The sequence below is a fragment of the Besnoitia besnoiti genome, chromosome II (genome assembly GCF_002563875.1).
Source record: "Besnoitia besnoiti strain Bb-Ger1 chromosome II, whole genome shotgun sequence".
Lineage (NCBI taxonomy): Eukaryota > Apicomplexa > Conoidasida > Eucoccidiorida > Sarcocystidae > Besnoitia > Besnoitia besnoiti.
The window spans coordinates 4639599-4650341 of NC_042357.1; the positions used below are offsets into that span (position 1 = coordinate 4639599).

Genomic DNA, 10743 nt, shown 5'->3' on the forward strand with positions numbered 1-10743 from the left:
GCTGTATCCCGAGGGAGCATGACCGTTCGCTCTAAATGCTGAACAACAGAATCTTTTCCCCCTCGCCGTCGGAAGGATGATCGGTGCGCATCATTGCATGAAATGCGTTCACGATTTGTCAGCAACTTCCCTTTTGATCAAAGAATCGGAGACGGGAGGCTTGGCCTCGAGGCAGAATACTTCTATTAGGCCGTAATAAGTTACGATTACAGGCGCCTGCACTGCAAATAGAAGCGGATGTCAGCCGAGACGAAATAATGGTTTCCGTAGTGCTAGGGAACGCGCAGGGCCTTGCGTGCCAGGGAAACGCAAGAAGTTGAATGGCGACTTCGTGTACACATACGAACCCATATAATCGAACATGCGCGTCATTGTACGGAACGCCGAAACGAGAAAAGTGAAGGATTCCCCACACTCCTCAGACTATAGTGACACGAAAGGCGATCGACACAGAGGAAATCAGAACGGGATACTAAACGAGGATACTTTCAAGACTACAGCTCGAAAAAACTACAGCAGCGACGGGAACACGGCAGACGTAGTGAAGCCCGCATCCACAACTGGAGAACCACTGCACATTGAAATCGCAAAAATTCGAATAGCTGGAATTACTGGGTAGGGAAAAGGTCCACGAAGACTTATCTGTGTGGAAGCAAACTGTAAATCCAATAAACCAGACGCGTTCTGGTAGGAGGAAAGACCCAAGCTCAGAAACAAATTGGATGAAACCAAGGCGTACAATATGGTTTCCTAAGCACGTCAATCCCCCTAGAAAAGGACAGAGAGCATGACTGGTGGAAAGCGATAACACGAAAAGCGAAACGAAGACGAACGCTGTGCCGGCAATCGTGTCGGCTTCCCCGTGTCAGCACACGTTGCCTTGTTCCCAACCCGCGCGAAATCCGGGAATGCGAGGGTTTTCAAGTAAGCACGAACGGACTCAGCAGAACGAAAGGGAAAACACGAGACAACGTTACACACTCACCCTTTCTCTGAATCTTCCCGCTCAAGACGACTTTCCAGGGGGCTGGCGGCAGAACACGAGCTCTGTGCGTATCGCATACCAACGGCGGCACAAAGCACCAGGGAGCCGCCAATGAGTATTCACAGCCCCAGAACTGGCTCACACCAGATCTAACAAAGGCGCAGAAAAGGTTGGCATCCTGGGCTTGGTGGTGCTTGTTCTCTGGCCGTTAGAACAGGGGCGCGTTCTTTGAAAAGCATATCCACGTGCTCGCTATGACCACGCCCTCCCTCTCTTCCTCTCGCCCCGCAGTCGATCCAGATTACACACACCAACGCGTCGGCCGCATGTGCCATTGTCTCACGAGGTGGGAGAGCGGATCTTCACCCTGGTCTGCGTTTTGTATATAGGCAGAACCTTCAATCCATATGCGACATAATACCAGGTTGGGACATCTCGCGTGAAACCGGAGATATGGAAGCCGCATCACGCACATCACCTCGATGTAGCACACGAAGAAACCTTTCTCATGCCTGTATATGGTACACACTTCTCAGGTATTTGCCGTGCGAACTTTACGTCTCTCCTCGCGCAACGAGCGGCTTCACCGCTTCAGGCACCTTGACAAACGCAGTCCACACACGTTTCCGCGCCGTCCCTGCCCCGTTCGCTTTCGCGGAGAATCTGGGCACATGTTTTGCGGCTCCTCTGGTGCTCTAAACGTTTTCTAAGTAGCAGCTGAGTGAAGGTCCAGAGAATCAAGACCTCGCTACGTTGACGCGGCGAATTAGACATCAGCCGCATCTGCACAGAGTGAGACCATGTGTGTGTGTGTGTGAGCACTTGTCAAGGACGCGGGAATTGCCAGCGGGCGGTAACAAATGCGCATCCTGTCTTTAACGCGTTGTCCTAAAACTGACGCAGTAAACGAGCTACCACAAGCTTTCCGGCACTAAATGTGGGACCAAAAACACATGGTGTTCCTCTCGGCGCCTTCCCGTAGGTTGTGTGGACACTCAGTCTGCGGGGGCATGCTGCGGTTACTTGACCTGACCCGCAGCCATCGGCGACACGTGTCTTCGTGGACTTGGGTAGTTGGAGGTCTGGTGCTGAACTGAGTTTGTGGAAACTGCAGGCTTCAGCATGTGCCTGACAGGTGCATCGAGAGATTCTCCATGACGCAACATCTAACGCCACATAGTCTCTCTGTACTTCCACACATAAGGAAGGATCATCTGTGTGGCCCACAACCAAGGGCCCGCATGTGACTGGCGAGCAATGAAAATTATGGAGACGGTACCTGTTCCTCCTTTGGCAATCGCAAATCCCCGGCTGCCAACTCATGATAAGTTGCAATTTCTAGGATGTGACGCAAGAATCCACATATGAGGGACACAACTTTAGTCATATCGGAATTTGAGGGCAAAGAGGAGGTCACCGCTCACCGCGCAGATCCCCTGCAAGCTCTCTACTCTACGGTGAAGAGCGGTGAAGTTGAATCTGATGTCAAACTGGACATGACTATTGCAGGCCTGCTGGCGAGCAGGACGCGAGGTGAGCGTGTGCTTCTGTTGCCAAAAGGTAGGAAACGACTTGCCAGAAGCTCTCAAGACATGAATGCGATGACAACTGTAGCTGCGCAGTTCCGCATACGCGTTCGATTGCGCTGCACCTGTCGAGAATGTTGCTGGCTTGTGAGGGTCTGCCTGCGGCCCAACCCCCCCGCCGCCCCAATCCAGGCTGCGCGTCACTCCTCGTTCTTGCTACATGCAGGAAGTCTTTTTTCGGATGTTTGCCAGATTATTCTGTGACGAAACGTTTCGGGATTCATGTGACAGCCGCATGGGGCTATGACGAAAGCCCGCTCGACGAGACGGCTGCACAGCATCGGCGCACGAATGTGTAGATCAGCGGAAAGGCTTCACCGCCTAGGAACGAACAGGACCAGAATGCCGCTCAGCTCTTGGGCGATTGACACACCAGCTCAAAATGCTAGGAAACGACAAACCCTGGGCGCTTGTGTGATTATGAAACCGCGCCGGAGAGGAGTAGCTCTCTCTTCCGTGAGGATGTCTTTCTCTGCTTGGGAGCTGCACCGGCCGCTTCGGTCGAGCCACCTTCAAACTTAGTTATCGGCGTGTGTCTCGAATAGGCGAGGAACTTACACACTAAAATGGAGCTAAGCCTGACGAACTTCGCTGTCTCAGCGCTGCCCTCGCGGGGTGAAGGCGCATGCATCGGACTCAACAACTCAAAAACACGCACCTGGTACCAAACTCCCCGTCCTAGTCTAACCTGGTTTGGCACGAATGTGCAAAGCGTACTGCGTGTAAACTGCCGAACCAACCGTTCAGCCCTTCCCGCCACCTGCACCTGCCTCGAAACCACACCTGACCTGCCACAAGACCATGCACGCATACATACGGCTAGAGACACCCCTCCTGCCCCTTCTCACATTTGGGTGTACCCGCTTCCTTTCCCTCTCTTATGTCGGTACCGCAAATACACGCGCCTCCACCCAAGAGCGACGCCACGAGAGGCTTTGCTCGCGACAACAGGCAAAGAAAACTTATCTACGCCGCTCTCACGACAGACACATCCATAGACGGACCGGAAGGGCACCATATGCCGCAGACACTGCCAGGTCTTCCTCGCAGCCCCCCCGAGCCACTAGCATTGCGCTTCCCTTTTACTGTCGAACATCGAGAACACCTCCTATCCCTCTCTTCTCTACTCTCCTCCTCAGCTCTTAAAGAATAGACACAAACGTGCCTGCCCTCCCTGCGCCCCTGTCCTTGCGCCTCCCTCTCTTATCCATAGACAGGACAGACAATGCCCATGTGTCGTTGGCGTACGAGGGTAAGAAACCACGTCGCGTGCTGCGCTTCCCTCTCTCCCCTTCAACACAGGCCTACACCACGCTTGTCTTCCCTTTGTCTTGATCTCTTCCCCGCCGGCAGTTCCCCGGCGGGAAAATCCATCACGAAAGCTACGGAATGTTTGTCTCAGTTGTCCCTTGAGCAACCGCGGAGCGCTGCTTCTGCTGAGCCTCGGATGACGGCTAACAGCCTGACGCGCTGCTGCTTGCACAGACACCTGCAGCTCCCCATTCCCTCTCTTTTGATCACTCGGCCCCCGCCTCCTCGCGCTCCCGCGTCCTGTCGTGTTTCTCTTTGTCATAGCCGCTGGCGACGCCAGAGAGGCCTTCAAGAATCTCCTGCGCCGGCGGGAATCGTTCGTACTTTCCCTGCTCCTGGACCGCCTCCTCGCCAAACGTGACACCCTTGTAGTTCCGCGCGGCATTCGTTCGAAGCACATCTTGCCCCAAGACACATTGAAGCGCATCGGAACCGCCCCTGAGCGCCACCTCCCAGCCGTTCGCTTTCTCCTTCGCGACATCTGTGTGTGCGCGCTGCTCTCCTGCACTGCCTTGTCCAGCACGCTCCACAAGGTCTTCAGAAAGCTGTTCAGACAGGGAAGCGTAAGCGCTTTCGCCCTCTTCGCGCTTCTCTGGTTCTTCGGGAGCGCGGGGGGCCTTGGGGCGCTGCTGAGACGCACAGACTGCGGCAATTTCCTGGCTGAGTTCATCGGCCTCAATCATCAGCCTTGACGGCGACCAGGGGAACGCTTCATCTGTGGCGACCAGCGCATCAATGGGGAGGACGAGGAGCTGAGAAATGCCGCGATACTTTTGTTCCTGCTGGAGGCGAAGACACAGCTCGGGGCAGCCAAAGAGACACGCGGCGTCGACTTCCTCGAAGTTCAGAAGCTTCGCAGGCGTCACCTCGCCCATGGCGATGCGGACGACGTGGCGCGGCTGCCTGTCGTCGTCTTCCCTCCCCATGTCCTGCAGTTTCTTCTGCACGTACGCCAACACGCTTGGCTGGCCGTAGACCTGCGACCCCAGAAGCAGCAAAGCGGCGCAGGTTGTGGTTTCCGCGAACGGCGTCACCCGCGCGTACTGCTTCTGACTCGCAAGCGAGGCGCGATCGACTTCGTCCAGGATGCACAGCGAGGCGCGGAAGTAGTCCTTCTCCTCTTCTCCCACGCCGTCGAGCGCCGCAAGTTCTTCCTCCTCTTGCTGCGACCAAAAGGACGGGGAGGCCGCTCTCCTCCTGTCGACCCCGCCAAAGAGCGTCCGCGGTCTGCGCCGGCGCCTGGAGCCCTCGTCAGGCAAGTCCTCAGCCTCGTCGGCGGTCGTGTCGGGGGAAAGCAGAAGCAGCTCGGCGTCTTCTTCCTCGCGCTGTTGATCCACAAGCTGCAGCCGCTGGAACTGCTGAACGAGGTGTTCCTGGTTCGGTGGCCCCGTGAAGAAAGTCGGGTCGTAGCTCAGCACGCGCGCGCGGTCTCCGCCGCCATACCTCAACAGGAGCCGGAGGAGAAGCGGAGACGGCACGAGTTTCCTTCGCATCTCCCGGTAGCTCCGCCACCCTGCCAGCGTCTCGTTGCCTTCAAACACGCGCTCCACGACGAGGCTCGGCGAGGCCTGACACGCGCCGCCCCCGGCAGGCCCTTCGCCGGAGACCCCAGCCAGCGCCGTCGCGAAAGAGTACGCGGCAGGATGCGACGCAGACGTATACGTGAACCGCGCAGCGCCTGCCGGCTGGACGGGCTGGCTCTCGCTGGGCGCAGAGTCCACTGTGGGGCCTAGATAGAGAAACGCGACCTCGCCGCCGCGCTCGCGACCCCCGGCGCCGCAGTCGGCCACCGCGGACCAACCGCCGAGCGCCACGTCGATGGGGACGAACTCAGGGCGCGCCGAAGGCGCCTTCGCCCGCTTTGAGGAGGACGCTCCTCTGCCGATGCAGCTCGGGAGCGGCAGCACCGGCGCCAAGCCTACGGTGCGGTCGAAGGTCCGGTAGAAAACTTGGAAGACGAAGCGCCCTGCGACTGTCGTGTACGCGTTGAGCGACAGACGCAAACTCGCGCCCGCGGCTCGCACAGAGAACCCTTCCCCTCCTCCCGCCTTCCCTCCTGCTACCCGGGCCGCCGCCTGCTGCTGAAGGAGCCTCTGCGCCGGCTGCAGCTGCGGTCCCAGAAACACCAGCCGCGGCGTCCACGAGAAGGGAAGCGAGAACAACCAAGTCGGCGGGGGAGCGGGCGAAGGCGGCTCCGCCGAAGCCGCCGCAGGACCCGCCGAAGCCGCCCCCGGCGTCGAGGCACTCTGGAGAGTCATCGAAGCGCTGGGGCTTGCGAACGAGATCGTGAGCGACGAGAACTGTCTACGCTGCAGCTCCGAGGGATCCAGCTCCTCCTCCTCCTCCAGTTTCTCAACCTGCTCTTCGGCGCTGCGGCTTCTTCCCGAGTCTCGTGCCTGCCTCCCTCCTCCGGCGCGTCCCTCCAAGCCCGACGCACGCGCCGCTCGCTGGCTCAAGGGCTCCAAAGTGCGGAGGTTGAAGCTCTTCGAGGACGGCAGGCACGCACTCGGCGCCAACGCCACGCACAGACTGGTCGGTTGCCAGTCGCCTGCGCCGCCGCCGACGCGCTTGATGAGGTCTGAGGACGCGGAAGGCGAGGGCGAGCAGTGTCTCCAGTCGCTGCCATCTCGCTCGGGGGACAGTTCTCGAGGCGCAGCCGGCTGCATCGCGTTGCCGACAACAGCCATGCGCGAACCGCCTCCACTGGCGATTTCACAGCCGAGAACGAGCGGGCCGCCTTGTTCAATACCGCGCAGGGGTGCCTTTTCCCTCTGCCTGCCTCGGTCGCCGAGCGCGGCTTGGTGCTGCTGCCCTTCTGCGGCCGCGAGGGCGTCGGCCGCCGCCTGGAGAGAATGTTCGCTCGTTGCACAAAATGCGTAGGTGCGCGGCGAGGACGAGCCGGAAGAGTAAGCCGTCCCTTCGACTGAGTCTCCTCCGTTGCTGTGCGGGGCGGGGCTGCGGACGGGATGCAGCGGCGGCGTCCCTGAGGCCGGGGAAGACAGTGGCGGCGTCGTGGAGACAGAGGACGGCGGCGATGGCGCGAGAAAGAGCGAGGCGAGGTGCTGCAAAATGCAGGGCAGCGCGTACTGATACCTGACATCGTACACAAGAACGAGAGGAGCCGACGCGGAAGACCTGAAGAAAATCCCCCCGCCGGATAGCGAGGAGACAGGGCGGAAAGTGGAGGGCGGCGCCGTAGGCCCTACGCGGCCTCGGAACGCCAGAGACGACGAGGACTGCTGCAGAGCGGCGGAGAGCGAAAGACCGTCTCCCAGAGCCGAAGAGACAAACGTCAGCGACGGCCCGCGCCCCGTTCCCTCGCCCCGACTTGCGCTCTGCGGCGCGTCTGCTTGGGCTCGACGCGGGCTGCGACCTGGAGACGGCGAGCCCCCCCGCGAGTGCGTCCGCGGCTCGACATCTCGCCCAGCGGCCTGGTTCTCAGCGCGCAGCTGCTTCAGCCTCCGACACAGCGAACACGAAAAGTGCGACACATTGAGCGGGAGAGACGTGTAGCGGTACAGAATGGGGTACGGCGGGCTGGTCGCCGGCCAGCTCACGCACGAGTAGCCGTAGTGGATCAGAGCGTCTGAAGAGAAGGGCCCCGACAGAGAGCAAAGCCGACACACATCAAAAAGATAGGGGGCATGAGAGAGCCGAGCGGACGCCACGGACGCATACGCGGGAAGCAGCAAACAGCAGAACACGCATGCGCGACGTACCCTCAAGATGGGCGTGCGAATGACCTCCCCGTCCTCCGCGGCCGCAAGCAAACCACAGCAGCTCTTTATTGCACATCCTCCGCCAGCTTCACGCGTTGACGGGGAGATACTAAGCTCACGTCTGACTGCGCTTCGAGGCAGCCCTCGAGAGGCTTACGGGGCTCAATGTGGGAGGCGGCGATCTGATCGGCACAGCAACTGCTGTGAACAGTGTCTCCGAGGAGAAAAAACGTCGGCGCGACGCCGCCCTTCCGCTTCTCCTCTTTAGCCAGTACGGTGGCGGGCTTGCATCTGGCGGGGTCGTTACCGCCGCCGCACGTCTCCTTCTGGTGAGCGTCCGCGACGCCCCCTCCGTCCTCGGCCGTCGCTCCCGGTTTCGAAGCATCGCCCGCTTTCATTCCCATCTTAATTCTCTTTCGGAGTTGGTCTTCGGTTTCGATTTCCTCTCCCGCGAGATTCGCCCTCCTGACGGCGGCGCCTTGCGGCGTGGCCGCGTCCCTCTCGGGCGCCCCGCGCTCACGAGAGACGTCGCCACCCCTTCCGGCGGCGCCCGGACCCCCGGCGCAAGCCGGCGAGGGCGTCTCCGCGCCGCGGGCTAGCACACTGCACAGAGAGTCTCGACTGTTTTTGCAGGCCGTGCGGAGTCTGTGAGAGAGCCAGGGCGCCTCAGCGAGCATCTCCGTCGGCAGCTGAACGGCGACGCGCGTCCATGAACTGTTGCGGCTCAAGAGGCACGCGAGGTCGTCGACTTCGAAGAAGTCGTCTGCGGGCTCGACGGCGCGCCCTGGCGAGGCTCCGCCGGCGGGGAGGCGGGCGTCGCCCGCATGTGCATGCGCGCCGGTACAGCTGCTGTTGGGGCGCTTGGCGGAGAGCGTGGAGAAAGACCGCGCAGGGACACTCGACGCCGGCGGCAGCGCGAAGCACGCGCAGCTGCTGCAGGCGACGCTGCTGCACAACGGACAAGGCACGCGAATGCCCGCACCGCCCAGACTCGTGCGCCGAAGCAGGGTCTCCATGGAGCCGCCCGGCAGCAGCAGGGAACCCGCAGCCCCGGCAGCCGCAGCCGAGGAGGAGCTTTCTACCATCGCGGCTTCTCGCGGTGCGGGCGTCTCGAGAGGGCGCCCAGAGAGGGCTGAAGGCACGCCACGTGAACCGTGAGTGAGCGGAAAGAGCAACTCATAAAAGGGAGTCCAGGCACACACCTGGCGCACGCCGACCCCACTTCAGAGTCCGGGGCCTCCGTCCCATGTGGTGGCGAGAGAAGAAAGGGTTCGAAAGTATGCAAGAGAACAAAAGTCGAGTCTGCAGAGAATCAGGCGGGAAAAACGGAGAAAGGAGGGCTTGCCTCACGTTTACGCACAGCGGCTACCAGCCCAGCCTGAACGGCGGACGCAGTTTTCGGGTTCCTGTTTTGCACACCCCGCAGCCCACGTACCGCGTTTCTGACGTCTGCCCAAACACGGGGAACCACAAAAACAGCTAGAAACGCTGAAGAAATCTCTTATCCCGGTGCCAAACGACGGATAACGAAAGGGCAAACACGGCGCCGCTTCCGTAATCCGCATGCGGAGAAGGTAGCACGCCCCGGCCGTTTGACGCGGAACGATGCAGCGGACTGCGAACAGAGCCGAAAAAAACGCAGGAGAGCGGCTTAGTCAACGAGCACGCGGTCCGCCCAACACCAACGAAAGCGACAAAGAAGTCGCAGAAAACGGGGAGAAATAGAAAACGACTGCCCGCAGCGACACCGCGGGTGAAGTGTGTGGTGCGCTGGCAGTCAACGTCCAGGGCGCCAGACAACGGCGAGAACCGACAAACGAAAATCAGAAAAAAACGCAACGGCTTCCTTCAGACCTAGCAAAGTGACGGTGGAAAGTATCTGCTCTTCGAAAACAAGCCGGAAACGCAGGCAATCGAGTCTCGACTCCTCCATGCGGGGATGCCGAATTTCAACATTGGCGCTGGAGCGGCAGATTCCGAGGGCACCGGTTGCAGGTCGAGATTCCCACAAAAAAGGGCTGATAAATACTTTCGTGTAAAGCCGCAGAGCAAACTACACTTTCACGGAAGGTAAGTGGATTCTTCACAGAGAATCTCGGGCGAAACTCCACCCAGAAAATGGCGGCTGACAGGGCGGCGGCCGGGAGCAAACCCCGCCGCGAAATCTCTGAATTCGCCCGTCGCTAGCACAGCGTACGAGTTGGTGGAGGGGGGGCGAGACAGAAAGGCCGCGTAGAGTTTCCGCGAGGGCACCAAAGGAACAAAACACAAAAGCCGCCGACCCGCGCGCGCGCCTCTGGACGCCCCCGGAGCTGCTGCAGAGCTTCGAAATACACAAAAAGCCGAAAACCACGTCAAAAGACGACACAGAAAGCCTGGGACCGCCTGCCGCAGCGACACGCGCAGCGCCACCGCCAGTTGCACATCATGTGCAGCCCTCCTCCCTGCGCGGCACGACGAACGACCTGTCGCCCGCCCGCTTCTTGTACGACTGAAGCCCGCGTCCACGAGCGCGTTTACCGCTCCCTCAAAAGGACAGAAGGCCTCGAAGCACTGAAGGAGTCACTGTCCAGAAGCAGGCACAAGTACTTCTGTCGCCACGCTTCTTCCGCTTTGTCGGGTTCCTCGCGTCTGCTGCTCGACACGGGGGCGCGAGCTAGAGACACGCGCTCTCAAACCCCGCGGTGCACATCGCTGCAGGAACGCGGAAAATGCAGCTTGTCTTCGCAGAAGGGACGCGCTCAGAGACTGAGGTGTGCCGAGTGAATCGCGGAGGCAGGGGCGTAAGTTGGGCGCGCTCGCGCCTCCGCCGCGCTGGAAGACAAACCCCAGAGAAAACCAGCTGAAAAGACCGAGACGCGGCTGGCAGCCAGGCGTCACACGTGCGTTGCCTCCGTCCCGCTCAACGGCGCGGCGGCGGAGTGAACAGCATTGGAAAAGGAGCGCTGGAGACTACAGCTAGAGAGCGCGACCTGCGGAAACGGCTCTCAGGCAGCTTCCACACACATACATGCGTGAGGCCCTTTTTCTACGGCGCATAGGAGAGTCACGACAGAACCGCGAGGCGTTGTACGGAATCCCCGCGGAGAACATCTCCGGGGTAACGCGAAACAAGCACTCGGCCGAGAAAGAAGCGACCGGA

The 10743-nt window shown here is 60.3% G+C and overlaps 2 protein-coding genes across 2 annotated transcripts; one reads left to right on the forward strand and one right to left on the reverse strand.

The window, feature by feature from the left end:
- Positions 1-2349: 2349 nt before the first annotated feature.
- BESB_040050 (uncharacterized protein) lies at positions 2350-2870 on the forward strand (the record flags this gene model as incomplete). The annotated part of the gene is made up of 2 exons (XM_029362591.1): positions 2350-2518; positions 2803-2870. 2 exons carry the CDS (start codon positions 2350-2352, stop codon positions 2868-2870), a joined length of 237 nt encoding a protein of 78 aa, XP_029221556.1.
- A 1218-nt stretch (positions 2871-4088) lies between these two features.
- BESB_040060 (uncharacterized protein) lies at positions 4089-8686 on the reverse strand (the record flags this gene model as incomplete). Its single annotated transcript, XM_029362592.1, has 3 exons — positions 4089-6244; positions 6320-7468; positions 7759-8686. The coding sequence occupies 3 exons, from the start codon at positions 8684-8686 to the stop codon at positions 4089-4091; spliced, it is 4233 nt and encodes a 1410-aa protein (XP_029221557.1).
- Between the last annotated feature and the right edge of the window lie 2057 nt (positions 8687-10743).